General features: G+C 35.5%; 3 protein-coding genes across 3 annotated transcripts; 1 reads left to right on the forward strand and 2 right to left on the reverse strand.

The window, feature by feature from the left end:
• Positions 1–469: 469 nt before the first annotated feature.
• On the reverse strand, positions 470–1,108 carry LOC107879401. Its single transcript, XM_016726445.1, has 2 exons — positions 845–1,108; positions 470–742 (listed from the first exon to the last, which is right to left on the reverse strand). The coding sequence occupies exons 1-2, from the start codon at positions 1,106–1,108 to the stop codon at positions 470–472; spliced, it is 537 nt and encodes a 178-aa protein (XP_016581931.1).
• Positions 1,109–17,723: 16,615 nt separating this feature from the next.
• Positions 17,724–20,293, forward strand: LOC107839863. The gene is made up of 2 exons (XM_016683505.2): positions 17,724–18,253; positions 19,165–20,293. The coding sequence occupies exons 1-2, from the start codon at positions 17,890–17,892 to the stop codon at positions 20,097–20,099; spliced, it is 1,299 nt and encodes a 432-aa protein (XP_016538991.1). The 5' UTR covers positions 17,724–17,889; the 3' UTR covers positions 20,100–20,293.
• A 220-nt stretch (positions 20,294–20,513) lies between these two features.
• Positions 20,514–25,273, reverse strand: LOC107839862 (stromal 70 kDa heat shock-related protein, chloroplastic). Its single transcript, XM_016683504.2, has 8 exons — positions 24,478–25,273; positions 23,344–23,596; positions 22,784–22,863; positions 22,531–22,673; positions 22,342–22,440; positions 22,042–22,231; positions 21,558–21,956; positions 20,514–21,342 (listed from the first exon to the last, which is right to left on the reverse strand). The coding sequence occupies exons 1-8, from the start codon at positions 25,021–25,023 to the stop codon at positions 20,935–20,937; spliced, it is 2,118 nt and encodes a 705-aa protein (XP_016538990.1). The 5' UTR covers positions 25,024–25,273; the 3' UTR covers positions 20,514–20,934.
• Positions 25,274–26,670: the final 1,397 nt, after the last annotated feature.

The raw sequence follows: 26,670 nt of genomic DNA on the forward strand, positions 1-26,670 counted from the left end.
TGATAATACATTTAGGAACAGAGTGATGTAAACATTTTAGAGTAAAAGCTTGTTTTTTCTACAATCTATAAAACCAGAATGTATAATGTACAACACTTATAAGGCAACCTTTTCTAGTCTTCATTAAAAGTTCATGTCAGTACTGTTTGATGAATAAAAGGTTACTTTCTTTTAGAATGTAGTCGTAGACGGATCCAAGATTTAAGCTTTACGGTTCAACCTTTAAGGATTTTATCAAGTATACTCTTAAGCTTACGAGTTCATATCAACTATTTATTGAAATTTCAGTAAAATTTTAACACAATAGTAATTATACACCGCCACTATTCCATACGTGCGCACACTTACAATTTGATTAGAAGAAAATAACATTACTGATATTTTACATACATAATTTTGCTACTTTTGTGAATTACGATTCAGAATTAGTTAAAAGTGGAGAATCATAAAGCATTATTATTATTATTATCTAATACCAAGCACTTAAGAGTCTCCCAGCATCAAGGCAAGCATAACATATCTGCTTAGAGGTAAGCCAACGTTGATCCCAATCACTGACCGTCACGCTCTTCGGCTTCGCAATCTCAATTCCCGCAACTTCCTTCCCTAAATATCTCAGCCCTGCCTTCAGTAGCCTCTTCTCATTCAGCTCCGCCGGCGCCCATTCCCTTAGATCAACCGTGTTCGACACTTGAAGTCCATAATCCTCCCACAACTTTTTCTCATCACTAGCAATACGAATCTGTAGTCATCGTTCTCAAGGAAGCTTTGGAGTTTGCGGGGAATTTTAGAGGAGTGGATAATCTGGTAAATAAGGCAGGACGCAGAGTTGGATAGTAGCGACCGGGTTGAAGTTCGGACGCCATTCGACGTCGAGTCCGACGATCAGACGGTGGAGACGAGATTCGTTAGCGATTTCGATTTTGTTGATCCATGCGGATACAGTAGAAGCAGAACGAGTAACGCTGGTTTCGAAGGTGACGTTGTATAGCCTGTAGTTACAGTTGCATGTCAATTCGTATTCTTCTATCTTCACGCCCATGCCATGACTATGGGGAAGAAGAATCGCGAAATAGTAGGGTAACGGAAGAGGGACAAATTTATCCATCAAAATTGGGTAGATTTAGCCCAAAATATGATTGATGAGGATAAATGGCATATTTAAGCTATTGATGAGGACCCAATTATGCTATGCAATGATCAAAATGTTCGTTTAAGTTGGAGTTCCGAAAATTCCAAAAATAATTAATTAAAGATTTGTGCATTTCTCCCGGGGTTACTGTTGATTGCTTATTTCTCTAACATATTTAATGCCTATATAATATTTCTTACTTTACATTTAAAATAACACAATCAATAAACTATTTCTAAATTACTTTTCTCTTCTCTTCTCTCTATATATTTAAATTTCTTTCTTTTCTTTTAATAAGTTTTATTATTCGATCTTTATATTACAACATATTATTAATACAAAACTCTTCTTCAGGCATATATTTTTTTTTACTATCACCTTCAGACAATTAATATTGCTAAAGAATCAATTACATCTTTTTTTTTTTTAAATTAAGCATATTCATGAAAAAAAGAGGAATATAATACATCGAAACATCCCTAAACTTGTAGCTAAAACTTACTTTAGATCCTACGTGGCCCAAGTCCCCTGGAAGGGGACGCCAGAGAGGGTGAGAGCCCCGTTGTGCCCGGACCCTGTCGCACCACGAGGCGTTGTCTACGAGTTGAATTGTTTGGGAATGCAGTCCAAATCGGGCGGTGAATTCCGTCCAAGGTTAAATATTGCCAGGAGATCGATAACGAACAAGTACCGCGAGGGAAAGATGAAAAACTTTGAAAAGAGAGTCAAAGAGTGCTTGAAGTTGTCGGGAGGGAAGCGGATGGGGGCCGGCGATGCGCCCCGATCGGATATGGAACGACGACGAGTCGGTTCGCCGATCGACTCGGGGCGTGGACCAGCGTGGATTGGAGGGCGGCCAAAGCCCGGGTTCTCGATACGCTCGTGGAGCGCCGTCTCCTCGATTGTGGCAGGCAGCGCGCGCGCCTCCGGCATGCTTCGACATTTGCGCGCTCCGAACGTTGGCCTGTTTAGGGGTGTTTTGATGTATTATCTCTAATTAGAAATTCAATTTAAATTAATATGATAGTTATTCACGTAGAATTGTGTTGATTACTAGATACTATAAGGACAACCAAACTACTTAATCAACTATTCATAACTTTTCACAAGTTCAAAAAAAAATGCTCTTATCTATTTGTTAAATTTTCTTGTCCCTTTGTTCATTAACTCCATAATATTGATATTTGAAGGACATATATTGATTATACTATTTATGTTAAGTTTGGAATTAAAATAATCATTATTATTAAATAATGTCGTTTTAACGATTTATATGCAAGTACTTGTGATCAATATTACATATTTTTTTATGATTAAAATTTTGTTGGACTGCATAATTAACACTTCTAGGTTACAATAATTTATAATTTTATTTAAATCTATTTGAGATAGTTATTTTAAAGTATCATTATATCTAACTTATTAATCTTTTATGATAGTTTCACTATGTCAAATTTATCAAAACTTGAGTTTATGACACTCGACATTACTAGATAGAATTATTTATCATGGTTCCTTGATGCTGAAATTCACCTTGACGCTTGAGTCTTGGGAATATTATTAAATAAGAAAATAACACATCAAGTCAAGATAAGGCAAAAGCTATGATTTTTCTTCGTCATCACCTCCACGAAGAATTAAAAACTGAATATTTAACTGTGAAAAATTCACTTGAATTATGGACCAACTTGAAGAACCGATATCACCACCTAAAATTGACAGTATTACCGAAAGCTAAATATGACTGAATACACCTTCGGTTTCAAGATTTTAAAACCATAGTTGAGTATAATTCTGCTATTCATAAAGTAAGTTTAATATTAAGATTATGTGGAGAGACCATCACTGATGAGGACTTACTAGAGAATTTTTTTCCCACTTTTCATGCTTCTCTTATATTGCTACAACAGCAATATCGTGAAAAGGGATTTAAGAAATATTCTGAATTGATTAAATGCATACTTGTGGCAGAACAGAATAATACTTTGTTAATGAAAATTCATGAAGCTCGTCCCACTGGATCTGCTCCATTCCTTGAAGCGAATGTTGTAGCAACGCTTGATCAGCCTGAAATAGGGCAAAATTACTATCGCGGCCGTAGTTGAGGCCATAGTTGTGGACGTAGGCGAGGACGTGGAAGAGGACGAAATAATTATCGTCATAATGGTGAAAATAAACAAGACAATAATAAAGGTTCTCAAAATAATCCTTCAAAGGGTAAAATTAATATTTGTCACCGATGTGGTATGAAAGGTCATTGGACACGTTCTTGTCGTACGCCTGATCATTTTGCCAAACTTTATCAAGTTTCCCTTAAAAGAAAAATAGTAATGTGAAAGTGCACTTGACCTTTCGAGGTGATGATGATGAAGCAGCTCCATCAAATACATACAATGATATTGAGGCAAATCTTGCTTACAAAGATGACGACTTTAAGGGCCTCTCAGATATTACTCATTTGAGAGTTGGAGATTTCTTTGAGGATATTGATTGAAGAACTGATCACCTTATTGGAGAATAAATTAGGCAAAATGGTTAAGTGGACCCTTGTAATATGTCTATTTTGTAATGTGGATACCCATATTTACATGTTTGTCAACTAGACCCTTAAACACACTAAAAATAATATTTTAAACACTTTTGGTTGGTGTAGCACACTCGTCCCACGTCAGCTTTCACGTCATTTTAAATACTACATTAAATTTCACATCATTTTTAAAATGCCACATAAGAAATTAAATATTAAAAAATAAAAATTTTAAATTGAGAATAAAAAAAATTAAAATTTAATTTGCATCTTCTCCATCTCTCCACTCTCTCTTCTCCATATCCATCTCTCCATTTTTAAATTCATGTTCCACATATCAAAATGAGTGGCTAAACTTTGATCAATTTCATTGGTGTTACTCCGAACACCATGCTCAGCCAAATTCACAACTGTCGGATTATCAAAAATCAAATTCGATGAATTAGAACATACCTTTGATGGAGCTTTAGTCATTTGATCACTTTCAGATACTTGTTCAATTGAATCATGGTAAAAATTTTGAGAATTACTCCTTAATTTTTCATTTTTCATTTTTCATTTTTCACTGGTTTTGATTAGGTTTCAAAAATTCAATTTTTAAATTGAAATCGTTTGGAGTTGAATCAATTGGGGCTTTTGCATTGAAAACACTCCTTACCTCCCTAGAAATCGAATTTCATTGAGAGTTTTGAGGTTAGCCGGAATTTTCTCCATCGCTGGAGTTACGGTCTTTTTCGGAATGGAAAACAGTGTTACGGGTGTCATTTTTTGCTGGGATTTGAATGGTATGAGCGGAATGATCTCCTCCATCTGTTTCTGTTCTTGTATGTTCACGAATTTACGTTGGAGATGATGAAATTTCATTTTGCAAAATCTGCGATGTTATCATGGCGTCTTCAGCATCACTGCTTTTTGTTCAATTGAGAAAATTGTTTATGATCGTGATTCTGACAAGATCTTTGATTAGTGAAGCCTCTTATCTTTGTATAATAACAGTCTTGGTGTTGGGTGGGTTGTCTTTTTTGTGTTTCCCTGAAGATTCTCACACCCAACCTTGTGTTTATGGGTGAGGAGGGAATGGTGACTCATGTTGTCAAGAACACTGCAAATGATAAGAACAATCCAAAATTATCTTTACTGCCTCTTATTGCTCTGATTTTCTATGAAGTTTCTGGGGGACCTTTTGGTGTAAAGGATTCAGTTAAAGTTGGTGGTGGCCCTTTGTTATCCTTGCTTGGTTTCTTGATTTTCCCTTTATATTAGAGCATCCCTGAAGCTCTAATCACAACTGCGGTTTTTTTATTTTATTTTTATTTTTTAAAATTATTTTAATATAAAATTGATCAAAAAAATAATTCTCACTCGCATCTCAAGCGCGTGTAATCACGCATTTTGTCCTAGTCAGCCATTTTAATGCCACATAGGTTCGGTCAACGGTCAAAGAATTTAAAATGTTGATTTTTAATGGGTTCAAGGGTCCAAATGACAAACATGTAAGTAGAAGTATCCACATTACAAAACGGACATAGTACAAGAGTCCACTGAACCATTTTGCCAATAAATTATAAAGAAAGTTATTGTTTTCTTTTGTTTGCAATTATATTTTTTTGTTTTATTAAAGTACTATGTATTTCTAATTTCTACATTTCTAATGCAATTTCTTATGTTAGTTTTTCAAATTTCTTATAATATATATATATTTTTTGAAGAATATGGAAATTCCCCAATCATCAGTTGGATCTAAAATCAATTACGATAATATATGTCTTATAAATAGTTCCACCACATAGGGCTGCATATTGATCGGTTCAGTTCGATTTTGAAAATTATCGATTTTACTTATTATCGGTTTGTATATATGCTAAACCGTTAAAGAACCGTTAAGATATCGGTTAATAGGTTATCGGTTTATCGATTTTTCATGGTTATCGGATTAACCGTTAACGTTAAACATATCTAAGTTGAAGTCCAAAGCTAGTAAGCTACTGCCTACGACCCTACTGATTAAAACTTAAGTCACAAATTAATTTAAAACTGCTAACACAAACAGAATAGAAAAATTCAAATTAAAAGTCACAACCACAGGCTCACACAAGTTGAAAATTAAGTTCAAATTTCAAACATAGTAATAATACTAATTACTACTCAAGTCTTATACTACGAGCACGATACTGCATCCTCTCCAAACAACGATCAACATGATTCCTCAAGCAGATAGTCCCAGTATGTCGTGGATGGTAATTATAAACATTACCACAATGAATTCACTTCACTTTGCACCCTCCATCATCATCTTCTTCAAGCTTTTGATAGTGATTCCAGACAGGTGATCGAACTTTAGGACCACGACGTTGCGACATGATAAAACCTAATTAATAGAGAAACAAAGATATTAAAAATACCCTAAACAACTTTAACTATATAAGATAAATAAAATAAATAAATCAACAGGGATACACAATTGTTTATCCAATAGTCCAATTTGCTTATAGTCTTATACAACACTTCTAAAAGTAAGTTTTGCACATCCTGTCAATCTACTCTTAGTTCAGATCAAGTGTAGTAGCGTCTGTAATTTCTCTTGGTTTATGTCCCAAGTCAAACAAATAGGAGCATAAGATACCACAACTAAAACATAGCGAATGAAGCTAAACAGTTCAAGATTTAAAAAGCTCAAAGTCATCAGAAATATTGTCAACTTCAAAGTGCATAGCCAAATAAAACTAGAAAATTCTCATATATTAATTTCTAAGGAAATTTTGGGCAAACAAACTGTACATACTACTACTTTTCACCAAACAACCCAAGATAGTTATCAACACCCAAGAAGCAGCAAAAATCAAAAACCAAAATACTATCTACTACCCTCAACTAATGCAATACAGCAACAACAACCAACTAATGTAACACAACAACAGGCAACTAATGCAACACATCAACCAACTAATGCAACATATCAACAGTCCATTTCAAAGACTAACAACTTTTGTTCCCAACAGACAACAACAACCAACTAATGCAACACAACAATAGAACCAGAAATATAATTATGCAAATTCCAGAAAACAGAAAACAATGCAAAACTGCAAATTTCAGAAGCCAAAAATCAGATATTCAGTGTGCAAATTTCATAAATTAGAAATCAAATGCAAGGCTCTTTTCTTACCTTACCTTGTTCAAGTTGCTATATGTCATCAATGCTAGGTTCTTTTCTAACTTTGGCTAAATCTAAATAAATTAAAAGAACAACTCAAGACTTAAGCTATAAAAATATTAAATGAATAATTCACCAAATACAAGATTTTTTTACTTTGTTTAAGTTGCTCGAGAGAATCTAAATCCTCCTCGATACTTATAGGTTATGATTCACTTCGAAGTCAATCTTGTAGACACACTACATATTCTACCAATTTAGAAGCTAATAAACTCCTAAATAAATCAAGAACACGCGCCCCGGTACTGAAAGCACATTCTGGTGCTACACTAGAAATAGGAATAGCTAAAATATCTCGAGGCATCTCAGAAAGAAAGAAAATCTAGCCGAGTTATATTTCCACCAAAGCAATACACTAAAATCGGATGTTCCAACTTCAATATCTTCTGCAAGATATTTATCCAACTCCGACTTAGATTTTTCGGCTCCACTCCTAGATGTGTGTCTACTTAACTCCTCATAAAAGTCACCAATATCAGCCATAAAGCTTGAACTAGAAACCTCCACTTCTGAAGATAGTTTACTACTTTTGTCTTTTGAAGCAGACGATGAATACTCATTAAACAATGATTTCATGTACTCTCGCACATCTTTTTCTATAGTTGGTGCATTATCCCAAAACTTCTTCTTAAGTGCAAAATTAAGAGTGGTAAAATTGTGACGAGGATCCAAAAATAAGGTATAAAAAACATCTTATTCATTTTTGTTGGATCGTCTCAATATTTTTCAAATTTCTTCTTCACGTTTGTTGCCATTTGAGCCAACACAATATCATCACTTGATATCAATTTTGTCAAGCAAAAACTAACTTGATAAATTTTAAGAAAATAAATATTTGATGTAATATACAATGATCCAGAAACCTTCAAAGTGAGCTTAAAAAATAATTCAAAAAATTTTGCAATTCTTTTAGCGCTATCCCAATCACTACTCAAAAGTGTACTTGCAGGTTGTTCTTCATCCATAATATCACTATCACCATCACACACACGGATATAGCCAAACTCGAGATGATGTGCCAAACCAATATCATGATCAGCATAATTCAAAATTGCACCCTCATATTCAATAGCTCTGTTCAACATTAAGTAGGTGGAGTTTCACCTTGTGGGAACATCTAAGCATAAAGACTTTTTGGCAAGATTTTCATCTACACAACATTCCTGAAAGTTCTTCCATCTAGTAGGAGATTGCCTAATGTATCTCACTGCTTGCCTAATTCATTCAATTGAAACAATTGCTTCTTTTATACCATCTTGAATGACAAGGTTTATGATATGCGCCATACACCTAACATGAAGATGCTTACCACCCATAAGATTGGTCCCCCACTTAGTCAATTGCTTAGACAACTAAGCCACACACACACTATTTGAGCTAGTATTATCAACAGTAACCGTGAAAATTCGATGCAATCCCCACTCATTCAAACACTTAACAATTCCCTTTGCTAGATCTTCACCTCTGTGGCTAGAAATTGAATAAAAAATGATAACTCTTTTATGCAAAGTTCAATTTTTATCAATCCAATGAGCAGTAATACACATATAATTAATTTCTTGCACAGAAGTTCAAGTATAAGTCGTTATACACACTCTTTGTTTAGTGTCTTTAAAAATGCTCCTCATTTTATTTTTCTCTTCATCAAAGAGATCAAAACAATCACAAGTAACAGTTGTACGAGAAGGAATTTAAAACAAAGGTTGTACCACTTTCATAAATTATTTGAAGCCTTCCTTATCAACAAATCTAAAAGGAAGCTCATCAAAAATTACCATACGACAATGCTTTTCTACACTCTTCTTGATCAAATTTCCATGAAACAATTGATACATCACCCTTGTTACCCCCTGTAATCGATTGAAATGCTATCTTTGATTGCTTAGTATCAACATTATAAGGTATTTTTTTGCATTTTCTTATATGACCAAGCATTGCCGTCGTACCATATTCTTTTGTATTAGCTAAATACTCATGTTTACAATAATTAAACACACCCTTTTTATTTTCTTCTGAATCAACTTTAGAAGTAAAATGATCCCACGCAACAAATCTTTTTTTTCCTTTCTTTCTTTGATTTAGACTCAACTACATTCGAATCAGAAGCTATACTCTCACCAATCACTTTATCAACTCTACTATTTTGTGCCATCTAGTTGTATACGTGACTGTGATTTAAACAAAAAACAATCAAAAAATAAGCTAAATACAAAATTACAACATAACATGACCAAAAACTTTTTGATTAGAAAATATCTTTTTTATTTTTCGATCAAACACAAACTTCTTCTCATCACAAGTACTTTCTGAAAAGCCCACTTCTTAAAAATGAGTTGATAGTAGAACCTTAGCCAAACATGCAATCAGTCAAGTAAACCCCACTAGAAATTTGTTAAAATATAACAAAATAAGCACCATACACCTATCTCACCGTGAGTAAAACACAAACAGCTTAATTTGTTTATCAAAAATGAACAAAATGAAGTAACTATCAATACCCATTAAACTAAACTATCAGAAACTTGAGAGAAACCCCATAATTCACACACCCACAAACAGATCAGCAAAAAATCCTGAACCCTAAAAATTCAAATATGACAACAATTCACAAAATTTCAAATTAATCACCACAAAAAAAAGTCAACACTGTCAGTCCAAATACTTCAAACAAACAACTAACATAGACATACACCAAAAACCCCAAATCACAACTAACATAAATTATTACCTGTGAGCACAACAACAACAGCCGAGCAACAGATCGTCTTTGGCCGTCTCTAATCTCTTAAGTTTTCAGTAAATTTTGAGGTTGAACCTTGAATCTCTTCAGTTTTCAGTAAATCGTCTTTGACCATCTTTGGGTCTACTGATATTATCGATTTGAGAGACAGAGAGAGTGAGAGAGTGAGAGGCGTAGTGACTGACTTGTGAAATCAAAAATAAAATTCAGCAAATCGTCTTTGGCCGTCTTTGGGTCTACTGATATTATCGGACTTTGAGAAACAGAGAAAGTGAGAGAGTGAGAGGCGGAGTGAATTGTGAAATCAAAAATAAAATATGAATTCCTTTCTCCCTCTAGGGTAAGTAATGACGGTGGGCTACTGCCTACTGGACTTGGGAAATGGGATTTAATTCATTAATTGGTTGGGCCTTTGGAAAGTTGGGAAATGTAAATTATAATGGACTCATATTTGACTATTGGATTATCGGGTGGCCCGATATAAATTTTAGGAAAATCGCCACCCGAACCGATAACCTGTTAATGAAAAATTTTAAACCTCCACCCTATCCGATAAGTTAAAAAAATGAATTGTTAACCCGATAAATAAATTATTGGTTTGGGTTAACGGTTTGAACCAAAATCTGCACAACCCTACTACCACACATACTATTTTAAGAAATAAGAAATATTTCTCTTATTTGATTATGAATGAAGCGAATGTTAATACTACATCTGATAATACAAGATTAATTGAAGGGTCCGAAAAAGCTAACTTATTACGTACCGGAGAAACAAATTTGATAATTGATGAAACATTATATTGTAGTAAGTCTCAGAGAAACTTATTAAGTTTCAAAGACATTCGCCAAAATATGCTATCATATTGAGACTACAAATGATGAAAAAGATTGAATATCTTTATATTACTACAATAATGTCGGGTAACAAATATATACTTGAAAAATTATCCGCTCTTTCTTCCGGCCTATACTACACAAGTATTGGCACTGTTGAAACACATGCCATAGTAAATCAGAAGTTTACTAATTCAAATAATTTTATTATTTGGCACGACTGATTGAGCCATCTCGGTTCTAATATGATGCGCAAAATAATTGAAAATTCATATGGACACTTATTGAAGAACCATAAAATTCTTCCATTTAAAGAATTCTCTTGTATTGCATGTTCTCAAGGCAAATTGATTACTAGACCATCAACAATTAAAGTGGGAATTGAGTCCCTTGCATTTTTAGAACGTATACAAGGTGATATATGTGGGCCCTATTCATCCTCCGTGTGGATCATTTAAGTATTCTATGGTTTTAATAGATGCATCTACAAGATGGTCATATGTACGTTTATTATCAACTCGTAATTTGGTATTTGCGAGATTAATTGCTCATATAATAAAGTTAAGGGCACAATTTTCAGATTATACCATAAAGATAATTCGTCTTGATAATGCTGGTGAATTTACATCCCAAGCTTTTAATGGTTATTGTATATCAACTGGAATAATAATTGAACATCCGATTGCCCATGTTCATACTCAAAATGGTCTAGCAGAATCATTGATTAAACGCCTTTAATTAATCGCTAGACCAATGCTTATGAGAACAAGAATACCCATTTCGTTATGGGGTCACGCTATTTTGTATGCAACAACTCTTGTGCGGATAAAGCCCATAAGTTATCATAAAGTCTCCCAATTACAATTAATTTTTATCAAGGGCCAAATATTTCCCGTTTAAGAATTTTTGGGTGTGTGGTATATGTTTCAATTGCTCCACCCCAATGCACAAAAATGAATCCTCAAAGGAGATTGGGGATATATGTTGGATATGAATCTCCTTCTATTATAAAATATTTGGAACCTATGACTGGAGATTTACTTACGGCAAGATTTGTTGATTGTCATTTTGATGAAATAATATATCCAACATTAGAGGGAAAAAATAAGTAGCTGAAAAAGAAAATAAATTGGAATGCATTATCATTATCTCACTTAGATCCTCGTGCAAATAAATATGAACTCGAAGTTAAAAAGATAATTCATTTGCAGAACATTGCAAATCAACTGCCAGATGCATTCACTGGCCTATCAAGAGTTACAAAATCTCACATTCCAGCTGCTAATGCTTCCATTCGAGTTGATGTCCCAGTAGGACAATTGACTAATGCAAATTAGTCTAAACCGCAATTAAAACATGGTAAACCAATCGATTTCAAAGATAAAAATTCTCAGAAAAAAAGAGGTGCAAATTATCAAAATAATCGTAATATGGAGGAAACTACTTAAGAAGAGCAGCAAGACATAACAATTGAAAAAACCTCAGAAGAGGTTCAGGTACTTGAAAATAATAAAAATAAAGAGATCTCAGTCAGTTATGTCTCATCAAGAAAAATATGAAGTCAAAATGATATAATTATCGATAATATTTTTGCTTATAATATTGCTAATGAAATAATGCAACAAGCTGAGGATCTTGAACCAAAATCTATCGAAGAATGTAGACAGAGAAATGATTGGCCAAATGAAAAGATGCAATCAAAATTAAATTGGCTTCGCTTGAAAACGCAAAGTTTTTAGACCTATAGTCCAAACACCTGAAGGTATAAAGCCAGCGGGGTACAAATGAGTTTTTGTGAGAAAACAAAATGAGAAAAATGAAGTCATAAGATATAAAGCACGACTTGTGATACAAGATTTTCTCAAAGATTTGGCATTGATTATATGGAGACATATTCTCCGATGATGGATGCAATAACCTTCAGGTATCTTATAAATTTGACAGTTCGTGAATGACTTGATATGCATCTGATGGACGTTGTCACAACCTATTTATATGGCTCATTAGACAGTGATATTTTTATGAAAATTCCCGAAGGATTCAAAATGCCTGATGCGTATAAATATTCTCGAGAAAATTGCTCAATCAAGCTTCAGAAAATTCTTATACGAATTAAAACAATCAGGATGCATGTTGTATAATCGCTTTAGCAAATACCTATTGAAAGAAGGGTATAAAAATGACCCAATCTGTCCTTATGTCTTTATTAAACGGTCTGAATCTGAATTTGTCGTAATAGCTGTATATGTTGATGACTTAAATATCACTGGAACTCCTGAAGAACTTCCAAAGATAGTAGAATGTTTGAAAAGGGAGTTTGAAATGAAAGATCTTAGAAAGACAAAAAAAATTTTTGGTCTACAAATTGAACATTTTATGAATGAAATTTTTGTCCAACAATCCACATATACTGAAATTTTTTTAAAGAGATTTTATATGGATAAAGAACATTCATTATGTACCCCGATGGTTGTGCGATCACTTGATATTAATAAAGATTCATTTTGACCTCATGAAAATGATGAAGAACTTGTTGGTGCTGAAATAACATATCTTCGTACAATTGGGGCATTAATGTATCTTGCTAGTAATTCACACCCAGATATATCTTTTGCTATAAATTTACTAGCAAGATTTAGTTTTTTCCCAACACGAAGACATTGGAATGGTATTAAGCATATATTCAGATACCTCCGAGGAACTATTGATATGGGATTATTTTATTCAAATGAGTCTGATTCACAATTAATTGGTTATGCAGATGCGGGATAGTTGTTTGACCCACATAAAGGCCGATCTCAACAGGTTATTTGTTTACATGTGGAGGTACAGCTACATCATGGCGTTCAACAAAACAAATCATGATTGCAACATCTTCAAATCATGCTGAGATATTAGCCATTCATGAAGTAAGTCGAGAATGCGTCTGATTGAGGTCAATAATTCAACACATCCAAGAAACATGTGGCCTTCCTTTGAAAAAGAATATTTCAGCGATATTTTATGAACACAATGCCGCATGCATAGCTCAATTAAGAGGAGGATACATCAAAGGAGACGGAACAAAACACATTTCACCAAAACTATTCTTTACTCATGATCTTCAAAAAACGGGTGAATAATATGTTCAACAAGTTCGTTCAAGCAATAATCTAGCAGATATATTCACTAAAGCATTGGCAACATCAACCTTTGAGAAGTTGAGATACAAGATTGGGATGCGTCGTCTCCTAGATATTAAGTAATATTTTTATTAGGGGAGTAAATACGCGCTGCACTCTTTTTCCCTTAACCAAGGTTTTATCCCACTGGATTTTCCTGATAAGATTTTTAATGAAGCAGCAAACAATGCATATTACAAACAATTATGTACATCCTATTCTTTTTTGTACATGAAAATTAAGGGGAAGTGTTGTGAAAAAATAAAATTAAGGGGAAGTGTTGTGAAAAAATAAGTGATTTTCCATGTGGGACAACTTACTGTTGCCTATTTCTCCAAGGCTTACTGTTGATTGCTTATTTCTCCGAGGCATTTAATGTCTATATAATACCATACTTCACATGTAAAATAACACAATCAATAAACTACTTCTAAGTTACTTTTTTATTCTCCTCCTTATATATATATTTGAATATCTTTCTATTTCTATTTCTTTTCTTTTAATAAGTTTTATTCCTTTATATTACAAGAAGATTGAAAATATGTCATCACGGCCAGATATTATTATGTTCTTGTAAAGAGGAATTGTACAAATACTCATTTCGTTTATATTATTTAGTCCTTACTGATTTGACATAAATTTAAGAAAGCTTTAGTTAGAGTTATTTTATGAAATTTTAATTTGACTATTATTACTAATATATATCCAGTTACTAACTTAATAATAAAAATAGAGTAGAAAAAAAATAAAGCTCTTTTAAATTGCTAATATAGAAAGTAAAATAAAATAACAACAATAATATACCAGTGTATTCCCACATAGTGAGGTGTGGTGAGGGTAGAGTGTACGCAGACCATACCACTACCTCCAAAGAAGTAGAGAGACTGTTTCCGATAAATCCTCGGCTTAGGACGATAACAGTATAGCAAATCACAAAACATAAATGCATATAGACTAGTACAATATGCAAAATAAACTAACACCGGTATCCACAAGGTAATAAAACAACCACCAGATACTACTAAAAAACTATCTAACCGAAAACATAGACATCACTCAACACCCACGAACAAGAAACTTCAAACACAAATAAAGAAACGCTCCCACACCCTAACCCTCTACCTTAATCCGCATTCTCCACACCTTTCTATCAAGGGTCATGTCCTCTGTCAGCTGTAACTGCTCCATATCATGTCTAATCACCTCCCTCCAGTATTTTTTCGGCCTACCTCTGCCCCGCCTAAAACCATCCATAGCCAATGTCTCACACCTCCGCACTGGAGCATCAGAGCCCCTTCTCATCACGTGCCCGAACCAATGTAACTGAACTTCTCGCATCTTGTCCTCCACCGAAGCCACCCCCACCTTCTCCCGAATAATCTCATTCCTCACCCTATCTTTCCCAGTATGCCCACACATCCATCGCAACATCTTCATCTCCGCCACCTTCAACTTCTGGATGTGGGAATTCTTAACTGACCAACACTCCACTTCATATAACATAGCCGGCCGGACTGCCACTCTGTAGAACTTACCTTTAAGCTTCGGGGGCACCTTCTACCACATAAAACTCCCGAAGCGAGCCTCCATTTCAACCACCCTGCCCCAATATGATGCGTGATATCCTCGTCAATCTCGCCATTGTCCTGAATCATAGACCCTAGCTACTTGAAACTCTCCCTCATCTGAATGGCCTGAGAGTCCAGTTTCCTAACCACGTCAGCCTCCTGCGACATATCACTAAACTTATACTTCAAGTACTCCGTCTTGGTCCTGCTCAACCGAAATCCTTTAGACTCAAGGGCCTGTCTCCAAATCTACAACTTATCATTAACTCCTTCTCGAGTCTCGTTGATCAATACCACATCATCATCAAATAAATACACCAAGGCATCTCCCCTTGAATATGCCGCGTCAACACATCCATCATAAAGACGAATAAAAAAGAGCTAAGAGTCGATCCCTGGTGCAAACCTATCAAAACTAGAAAGTGCTTTGAATCACCTCCTACCGTCCTCACACGAGTCTTTGCACCATCATACATATCCTGAATCGTCCTAGTATATGCCACGGGCACCCCTCTAACCTCCAAGCACCTCCACAAAATCTCCCTGGGAACTCTATCATAAGCCTTCCCAAGATCAATAAACACCATGTGCAAGTCCTTTTTCCTCTCCCGAAACTTCTTCACTAATCTTCTCACAAGGTGAATGGCCTCCGTCGTCGAGCGACCTGGCATGAAATCGAACTGATTCTCATAGATAGTCACGATCCTTCTCAACCTCAACTCTACCACCCTTTCCCAAACCTTCATAATATAACTCAACAACTTGATACCTCTATAATTGTTGCAACCCTGGATGTCTCCCTTGTTCTTATACAATGAAATCATCGTACTCTACCTCCACACTTCAGGCATCTTCGCCGCCCTTAAAATTATGTTAAACAACCTTGTCAACCACTCCAAATCTGCCCCGTCAGTGTTCTTCCAATAATCCACTCGAATCTCGTCTGGCCCCTTCGCCCTACCCGATGCATCCTGCGAATAGCCCCCCTGACCTCCTCCACCTTGATATGCCTACAATAACCATAATCATGACACTTCTCAGAATTCTTCAAGTCCCCCAACACAAAACCTTTGTCCCCCTTGTCGTTCAAAAGTTTATGAAAATAGGATTGCCACCTCTTCCTAATGAGGGCATCCTCAACCAACACTGTACCATCTTCTCCCTTGATGCGTTTCACTTGATCAAGATCACGAGCCCTCCGCTCCCTGGCATTGACAAGCCTATACAACTTCTTATAAGGACTAAATAAAACACATGCGAGAAAGTAAAATAAAACATCTATATATTCTTTTTAATAAGGACTAAATAAAATGAAATGGAGAAAATTGTATGGAACAATGCCAATCATAATAAACTTCAGTGTATTTAAATTTTACCCCTACCAATTTAATGTCACAGTTTAAGATTTTATTCCCATTGTAAGAAGATTTTGTGGTGAGCGTTACCTTAAAATTATGTTGTTACACGTTATATAATGCGAAGTATTTGATATAATCTTCATTCTTTATAGCATGTAATTAAATTGCTTATAAATGTTATTACATTTGCATATTTTGTCTCTCTACTTCTTCGAAGGTAGCGGTATGGACTGCGTACATCTTACCCTTCCCAGATCTCATTTTATGGGATTACACTGAGTTTATTGTTGTTGCCTTGTTCATAAATTATACGCATAACACAGACACAATTTTGATTCAATATAATCTTCGCATTTTCTTATTGTGTTAAATTGTTTACAAGTCTTACCGAATTGCTTAATCGTTTATAAATTCAGTTAGACTGATAAGTTTGTTAATTTCATTTTCTCTATCTTGTTAAATTGTTTAAAATTTTGTCACCAAATATTACATATGGTGTTCAACTGTTTTATAAGTGTGATAAAAGGGTCAAATTTACCCTCTATTTTAAAAAATTAACTAAATATATCATTCGTCATACTTTTTGATAAAATTTACCCTCATTGTCATTCTATTAAAGGAAATGTACGTGTGAAAAGTATCTTAACTAAGAGGTTAAATTTGACGCTAAAATATGATATCAAGGATAAATTTAATCTCAAAATACGACTAACGATATATTTAGACAATGTGTTCCCAAAATATGATAACTAGAGTAAATTTAACTATCATGAAAGATTTACAGAACAAGAAGGAAAGGTGGCATGAGAAAATGAAGTGAGAAATGATAATCGAGGAGCTACACATTGAACTAAATTGAAATTTGTCTATGAATAATTAACCTGTGATCTTGCCTCATTAAATTACATTATTAATTTTCTTCTTTTTTTCAACTAATTTTAATGCAAACACGTAATAGGATATGTACATGCACATTTTGGATCGACCATTTTTGTGTACATTTTATCCAATAAATCTTCCGTGTAATATAAAGTATCTTATCACCATAACTGTTTTTCCCATAATAAGTGCCATAAAATTCTCTTGACATATGTTTATAAAGAAACTCAATGAATGTAGGCAACTCAATCATATTATCAACCTTTAATTTCCTGTATACAAGGAAACTTTTAAATCCATTTTTATCCCCCTCAAAAATAGAATCAAAATGAATGAATCCTCAGTATAATAAGAAATACCATCAAAAGTAAATAAATTAATAGCCTTGTTTATCCCTATATACCAGAAAAAGTCCCCTTTTTTTACTGCAACCAGACAATTATCTATGTTTATTATAAATAAGCAAATACGTGAATGTTCTTCTCTTTGTCATCTCAATTCTTGAAACGTAATAGCAATAATAATATTCTTGTTATTATTCTATTTCTAACTCTTCCCTTTGTGTATACAAAATTGTTATTACCTTTTTTTGTTTCACTTTTTGTTGTTGTTGTTTTGGCATTTGGTTTGAAAATGTCAATAGAAGGTGTTGCCATGGTGGAGGAACCTGTTTTAGGTGGTTCACCACTAGTGTCCAGCCCAACCTCCCCTAAGAGTAGGATTAAATTTCTGTGTAGCCATGGAGGAAAAATTCTTCCTCAGCCTGCAGATGGACACCTCAAATATGTCGGCGGCGAGACACGTGTTATCTCCGTTCCTCGCGACATTAAACTTTCGGGTAAATATTTTATTTGTTATTCTGGAGGACTTCTGTATAGCGAGAGCTTTATGCATTATGCTATCCCTTAGCACTATTTATTTGAATGTGTTACATTGTGGGAAATTGAATACTGAATTGGTTGGCATGTTGTGTTTTATTGTATTTTGATTTATAGACAGTTTTTCACCTATTTTTCTAAAATATTCAAATTCAATTGCCAACATTCTTTTGATCATATTCATGTGTTATATTGCCTTGGTTAGTTCTAAAGAATGACATTCTAGGAACAGACGGATATTATTGGCAAGAATGAAACAGTCCCAATATTCATATTTACATAGGCTCAGAATAAGAATAATAATCTGTTTGGCAAAACGTATAAAATTAATTTATTTTGAGAAATGCTTTTTTCAAAAAGTGATTTTTTTCTGTTTGGCCAAGTTTATAAAATTCATTTATTTTGAGAAGTGCTTTTCTCAAAAAGTGATTTTCAAAAAAGTATTTTTAGTAGAAAGCAGTTTGAGTTCGGCCAATAATTTTAAAGAAGCGCTTTTGAACGGCAATTAGTGTTTGACCAAGTTTTTAAAAGTGTTTGCAAGTGTATTTTTCCCAAAAGAACTATTTTTTTTTAGCTTGTGAAAAATAGTTACTCCTCATAAGCCCTTATTTTCTTTCAAAAGCTTGGTCAAATACTTTAATTTTTTAAAAATAAGCAGTTTTGGTGAAAAAATAAAGTCGGCCAAACAGGCTATAAATGTCTATAGCTCTAGGAGTCATTAATAATTGTTAAGGCTCAAAACATCATTTTGATCACCAAGGCTTGTGCTTCATTTCATCCTATTTAATTATTGAATTGCTGTGTTCTTCAGATTTCTGAAGTAGAATCCGAGTTTTCGAGTAAATAACACAACTTCTATGTCATATTACAGAACTGATGAAGAAGCTAACTCCCCAAATAGAGGGTGACATGGTTCTGAAATATCAACTAGTACACGAGGACCTTGACGCCTTGGTCTCTGTAAAAACAGACGAGGATCTGCGCCACATGTTAGATGAATATGATCGTTGTGAGAGTTCAGGGATCCCGAGGCTTCGTGCCTTCCTCTTCCCTTCAATGCCTATCGTAGTGGACCACCAGACGATGCCAGCAGAGCCTCTAGAACGATACATCGATGCCATTAATGGTATAATCCGCGCGAGGGAAGCAGGGCTTAGGATACACCCACCTCTAAGCGTAAGCCATGCCTCTTTTGGCTTTTCCTCTGCTTGTTCTTCACCAAGATCTCCTGACAGTTGCAATGAGGGTGTTATCCATGAGTCTTTGCTACAAAGTCTTTTTACAAATAGAAGTCAACTGCACAAAGTTCAGAGTTCCCCTAGCTTTTACAATGTCAGTAACCAGCAGCAACATGGGCTACATCATAACCATCAATCAATGCACCAGCAGCAACATCACTATTACAACTACAGGCAGCCAAACTACAGTGGTTACCAGTTAACCAAACCTCCTCATGGTCCTGGTGATCCAGTCAAAGGACCAGACAGGCTGTTTTCTGTTAGGTCTGTTGGTCGAAGCGAGGGGCTAAGGTATCAGGTGGATCATAATCAATATTACTATCAATCATCCTCGAGGCACAACCGCGGCAGTAACTTTTGTACAAAATGTATGCATTATGATGACTATGGCCATTGTGGGGAAAGGAGAAATGGAAGTACATCGCCGAGCAGTTTCTCCATGGAGATTGGAAACGGTTGTCCTTCTCCAGGAGCTTATTCTGTGGAAAGAAGAACCAGTAGTCTTTCTCCCAGTCCCATTCCACTAAGCCCTCGCTTCTCTAATATGGCTGGTTCAGGGGATACTTAAAAGACTTATGTGCTCTGCAATTCTTCAACCGCCACCCCCCAGGCATACACATTGTACAGTAAATAAGTATTGTATAATATAAGAGGGATGTACATTAGCCTTTTGCATTTTACCTTGGACTTATTAGTGTAATAAATACAAGTATGCTGCTACTACTGAAATTCTGACCGGTTCCTCAGGACAATTAATTCGTACTTTCATTGAACAGCTTGTCATTTTTCTTGTTTGAAATAGAAGAATAGTTTAGGCTTAAGCTTGATATACTTCTGCAGTTTCCTCAGAGCAATGGGAACATTAAAGTTGCTATTCTCCATATGCGGCAAGAATACTTCTGTTAGGATTTGTCCATTAATGTTAGGCGCAGGCCCAGATATGAACTTGAAAAGAGAAATCACACTATTTCAACATCAGAACTAAGAATTAAATTCAAACTCATTTCCAATAACAGCAAGTTCAACAAAGCAAGTAATCAAAAATCACAAGGAGCTATAGAAGAGGACAACAAGGTCCCCCTAATTATAGATTAATGGCGACTGGGACAGTAGGGGTGAGGGAACCAGCAAGAACAGTTTCTCTAAACTTCTGGCTTTAAACTCTTAACGTTTCTAAAAATATTCATGGGTAGACACTGTTCAATTTTCAATCAAGAGCACCCACATAGCTCAACATTTCTAGCTTCTAGTTCCCCGTATGAGTCTCTTTTTTGCAAACCCCATTCCACCGGAAGTTGCACCGCAAAATCAATTGTGCAAAATAGTTAAATCCCTTATACACAACCTAAGGAAGAGTATAAAAGCAGAAAATTAAATATAGCCTCAAAATTGCTCTTCAATGCTCATTTGCTGTCGGTGAAATCAGCATCAATTACATCGTCTCCATCAGGTCCCTTCTTCCCGGATGATGAATCTGAAGGTCCATCAGAACCGCCAGGTGTTGGTCCAGCACCTGGTGCAGTGCCAGGCTGGTTGTAGAGTGACTGACCAAGCTGCATTACTTCTTGGTTAAGGGCAGCCATAGCATCCTTCATGGCCTGAGTTGAGCCCCCTGAGATTGCTTCTTTAAGCTCTCCAAGTTTAGCCTCAACCTTTTCTTTCACTGGCCCAGGTACTTTCTCTCCAAGCTCCTTCAACTGCTTCTCCGTCTGGTAGACAACAGAATCGGCCTGGTTCTTTGTGTCAATCGCATCTCTCTTCTCCTTGTCTTCCTGAGCAAATCTTTCAGCTTCTTTAACCATTCTCTCGACCTGTTTACCATGCAACCAAAAATCCATCATTTATGAGCAAAAAGGGGAATTAGCAAGAAATGAAACGCAACATGTTGCTTCATATACAGCTAAAAGTAATAAAAGAAGAATAAAAAAAGGGCAAATTTCAGCAACTGACAAACACTAGACAGCTCTTCGCATAGCTACCTCTAGCTAGAGACCAGGTCCTAGTACAACTGGAAGTCAAAACATACCTCATCACCAGGCAATGTGCTGGCACCCGTAATGGTGATATCTTGCTTCTTCCCAGTACCCTTGTCAACAGCAGTGACGGAAAGAATGCCATTGGCATCAATGTCAAATTTCACTTCAATTTGAGGAACCCCTCTCGGGGCAGGAGGAATTCCATCAAGCCGGAAGCTTCCTAAAGATTTGTTGTCCCTAACAAATTCTCGCTCCCCTTGGAGAACATTAATTTCTACACTTGTCTGACCATCAGCAGCGGTAGAGAACACTTCTGATTTGGAGGTAGGCAATGTTGTATTTCTTGGAATGATCTTTGTCATCACACCACCAAGTGTTTCCAAACCAATGGACAACGGTGTGACATCTAAAAGCACAATATCGCTGACATCTCCGGCCAACACTCCAGCCTAGAATAATGAAAAAAAATGAGATGCGCACCAAAATACTAATCAAGACCAGCATACAAGAACCAGAAACAAACAAAGGTCTCACCTGCACTGCAGCACCAAGGGCAACAACTTCATCGGGATTAACTGTAACATTGGGGTCCTTTCCAGTCAATTTCTTAACAAGTTCCTGAACAGCTGGAATACGTGTAGAACCACCAACAAGAATCACCTCGTCAATATCGCTGAAGGAGAGCTTGGCATCTCTCAAGGAATTCTGAACAGGAGTTTTAAGCCTAATTGCAGAACAAGTGCAAAAAAGTTGACATCAAACTCTCTTATGTTGTAAAATTCTAGGCAACTTATTAAAGTTGATAAGCTATAAAATGTGTTATATTTCTGTTACCTGTCAAGCAGATCAGAGCATAGTTCTTCAAATTTACCACGTGTGATAGTAGTCTCAATGTGTTTAGGACCATCAGCTGTGGCTGTAATGAATGGCAAACTGCAACAAAAAATATAATTTCAAAATCAACAGATAACAGAACCCCAAAGGGAAAAGAAGCAAAATGAAGCTTAAAAGCATCATAGATACCTGATGTTAGTCTGGGTCAGTGATGACAGTTCCATCTTAGCTTTCTCAGCAGTCTCAGTCAGACGTTGAAGAGCTTGTTTGTCCTTCAGAAGATCAATACCTTCATCCCGTTTGAAATTTGTAGCAAGCCAATCAACAATCCTCTGCATGAGTAGAGTACTTCAAAATTACTTCTAGCAGGTACTAGTGGTTTAGAGTTACATTGCTCAATCAAGCAACAAAAACATTTTCATTAGAGGGGGCAGAAACAAACCTTGTCAAAATCATCACCACCAAGATGGGTGTCACCAGAAGTTGACAACACCTCAAAGACACCGTCACCAACCTCAAGAACTGCAAGTAAAAAAATAGTTACAATTGACACAAGCATAGACATGGATAAAGTCAAAGTTATAAGGACATTTTATAGTAGCATTCCCTACAATAGGTAGGAAAGCTAACGGTAGCAAAAGCCAGCACAGAGGTCATATTATATAAAGAAACAACTGTTTAGAGTTATCAGCTATAAACCCATTCTTAGGAACCTTTCAACATGCAGCTCAAGCTTAAAAGGTTATTTGATATAGAACAGTAAAGAATTATCAACTACTCGCCCAAACCTTTTATTTTAGTTTCTATAAATATCGCTATAAACTTGTTTAAAACCTAGCCCTTCTCTTTTAAATTATGGCTGCATGCACAACATGATTATTGGAAACTCAAAATATGGAAATCACCTAACGAGTCACAACGACAAAGCCAAGCACAGAAAGCAGGGAACAGTTTCACACACAACAGAGCTAACACCACATGAGGGAACCATAGTGCCATTACCTGATACATCAAAAGTACCACCTCCAAGATCAAAAACCAAAATTGTTTCATTATTTTTCTTTTCAAAACCATAAGCCAAGGAGGCAGCAGTGGGTTCATTAATAATCCGAAGAACCTCTAAACCAGCAATGCGACCTGCATCTTTAGTTGCTGTCCTCTGAGAATCATTGAAGTATGCAGGAACCGTGACAACAGCCTTGGAAACCTTGTCATTCAAGAATTTGGATGCATCATCCACCAACTTCCTCAAGACCTAAGCCAGAAAAGAGAAAAAAACCATTAGTAAGTCAACACAATTGTGGAATCAATAACACTCACAAACAATGGCCAGCTCACTTGCATGGAATTAAAAAATAGAAACCCAATAAAAACGTATCTGGCAAGATGCTCAAGCCTCTATACACACCCTTGTCTAATCAACTTTGCAAGACATAATATAATTAATGCTTCATTGAACAGTAAAATTATATTGTTCACACTAACTTCAGCAAAATCCATGAGAATTAATGAACTTCAAGATCTCAAATCACAAAGACATATACAGTACCATATTTTTTGGCATGGAGGTAAAGATTGTCTAGGAAAATGTACACCTCCTTCTGGCGTATGGAGGAATATTTTCCTGTTCTTTTACAACCCCCAGACTTCTATTCGATGTCTGTTACTCCAATCAATACTCAGGCATTACTACTTTTTGATAAGGTAATCAGTACTTAGATATTATCGTCAGACTTTGAAACAAATAATGTTAAAACACTATCTTTATACCTTATCCTAATAAAAATTAGGTTAAAACACTATCTTCATACCTTATCCTACACATTATCATCAGACTTTGATCCAAATTATGTTAAAAACGCTATATTTATACCTTGTCCTACACATATTATCGTCAGAGTTTAATACAAATTATGTTAAAAACACTATCTTTATACCTTATCCTACACCGTGCAATATCATCCTTTATCAACTTCTCTACCTGCTCCATACAAAAGCACCCTAAATGTCCATGCTAACTCAAGGAGCAATTGCAATTTTCTAAGCATCCAATTGACACTAGCCTATAAATACAAGTGTAGATAAACCATAAGCGTTAATACAGGTTTACGAAGCATAATACAAGATTACATATACCTGAGCTGAAATTTCTTCAGCAGCAAATGATTTGCCAATGGCAGGGCAATCAAGCTTAACGTTACCGTTCTCGTCTCTGATAACATTATACGACACCTGCTTCGACTCCTCATCCACCTCATTCATCTTCCTCCCAATAAACCTCTTCACCGAAAAGAAGGTATTCTCCGGATTCACCACGGCCTGACGTTTCGCAATTTGTCCAACAAGCCTATCCCCGCTCTTGGTATACGCCACGACTGAAGGAGTCGTCCGTTGCCCCTCCGCGTTCGTTACTATAGTCGGCTTCCCTCCTTCCATAGCAGCCACAGCTGAATTAGTCGTCCCCAAATCAATTCCCACCACCTTCTCCGCCACCACACGCAGCGTACCACCATTCCTCCTGCTTGAACTGTACCGTTTGTTCCTCAATCCGAATGCTAGGGTTCTACTGTTCAGATTTTGTCCTAAAAATACAGACTTTGAGGGCTTTCTAGTAGAAGAAGATGATGAATTTGCGAAATATGTAGCTCCGAGAGCGTGAATCTGAGCTGTTGAAGACGCCATAATTGAAGCTTTTATCAATTAAAGGGAACCCTAACTAACCCTAGAAGAAAGGAAGGAAGGAGAATCGGGGATTGTTGGGAGGAAAAAGGGGGAGTGAAGAGGAGTAGAAGAAGAAGAAGAGAAGATAAGGAGGGGAGGGTGAGGGTGAGGGTTTGGTGAGAACACGTGGACGGTTCTAGAATAATCTTTTGTCTTTGCACGTTTGTGATTGAAATTAAAGCTTCTGATTGGTTGCTTTGTATTGGGCCCGCTCCTGAAGCCCAATGGATCTAGGACTGCGTATATATAGGCCGGCAACCACAATTCTTGTAACATCTTTTTTTAAAGAAATTGCACATTTTTCTCTGAAATATTATGATATGAAAAAATTATTTACTACTATGAAAGATAAAAATTAGAGATTTGAGCAAAAGTGCAAGCACCCTTGTTTTAATTCACAAATAGCTATTTTTGTCTTCGTGATAATAATAACGTACTTATAGTCAAAAATAGGTCGTCATAGCTATAGTTTTAAAAATTATAATTCGTAGTTCGTGTATCAATTGTATTTGTATTAACGAATATAAAATACAAAAATCAGATGATTTGATATATCTAATTTCATTATATACAAAATACAATCATATGAAGTTATTCATAAAAATCAAATACAATTGATATAAAATAAAGTGATACACGGTGAGATTGGGAGAGGGGGTAATATAGTTACACTAGATTATAGATTGTAATTAATTAAAGTTTAGACTAAATATGCTAATTAAGTGCTTATACTTGCTAGGCCTGATAGTTTTTCCTTATTTTAACTATATGGCTGGATAACTATCAATAGATACTAGATTGTTTTTTTTTCAAAAAATAATTGTTGAGTATCTTCACATTTTTAATTCGCAGTGTTATATAGTTAATCCCCTGCTTGATTAAATATTAAAAGGATCAATTGTGTACTTACATAACCCTTCACATAATGTTATTTCGATTCTAAATTTCATATAATGTGGTCGAATTTGTAGAGCAAAATGACTATTTTGCCCTTGGTCGTCCCTAACATCATCCTAGTTTCTTGTGTAACTTACCAAAACTGATTCCTAATGCATGTGATGTGTACTGAGATAGTTCTTAATCTTCATGTGGTTCTTAAGGTATCCCCAATCTGTAGTTTTCTTTATCAAATGGTCATTGACCAAGCAGACTGCAAGAATAACACTGGAAATTAAGAGAAACTATCAAACATTTTACATATCTTCTTATGGTTCTAAGTTAATCCTATTTATGGCACTTAAAACTTCCCAAATTTCACCAACAGTTGACATTGGAAACCAATTCTTTTTAATAATAAACAGAAATGAAAAGCAGACAATGTGGATAAACAGTGAATTAGACACCATTATGATATTATATTCCAGTAAAGATATCCTAACACACAGGGAACTGAAGTTTAACAAACATTGATGACAGGATACATCCAGTAATTCGAAAGACTATGACTACGTAAGGATGGATAAATCCAGCCTTCTATGCTACAGAAAAAGAAACGGAACACTTATGTGGAATAAAGAAATTATCATTTGAAGACATGTAAGATGTTCTGAAAATTTTAGAAGTATCACTCTCACTTCAAAGATTATAAGTGTTTCCAGCTGATCAGTC

Source organism: Capsicum annuum, chromosome 8 (genome assembly GCF_002878395.1).
Source record: "Capsicum annuum cultivar UCD-10X-F1 chromosome 8, UCD10Xv1.1, whole genome shotgun sequence".
Classification (NCBI taxonomy): Eukaryota; Viridiplantae; Streptophyta; class Magnoliopsida; order Solanales; family Solanaceae; genus Capsicum; species Capsicum annuum.

Coding starts and splice junctions, on each gene's coding strand:
- LOC107879401 (XM_016726445.1), bottom strand. CDS start 1,108: ATGGATAAATTTGTCCCTCTTCCGTTACCCTACTATTTCGCGATTCTT. Junction 743..844: donor GGCGTCCGAACTTCAACCCG/GTCGCTACTATC, acceptor CGATGACTACAG/ATTCGTATTGCTAGTGATGA.
- LOC107839863 (XM_016683505.2), top strand. CDS start 17,890: ATGTTCTTCTCTTTGTCATCTCAATTCTTGAAACGTAATAGCAATAAT. Junction 18,254..19,164: donor TCGCGACATTAAACTTTCGG/GTAAATATTTTA, acceptor GTCATATTACAG/AACTGATGAAGAAGCTAACT.
- LOC107839862 (XM_016683504.2), bottom strand. CDS start 25,023: ATGGCGTCTTCAACAGCTCAGATTCACGCTCTCGGAGCTACATATTTC. Junction 23,597..24,477: donor CTGAAGAAATTTCAGCTCAG/GTATATGTAATC, acceptor TTTCTGGCTTAG/GTCTTGAGGAAGTTGGTGGA. Junction 21,957..22,041: donor CCCTTGGTGCTGCAGTGCAG/GTGAGACCTTTG, acceptor TCATTATTCTAG/GCTGGAGTGTTGGCCGGAGA.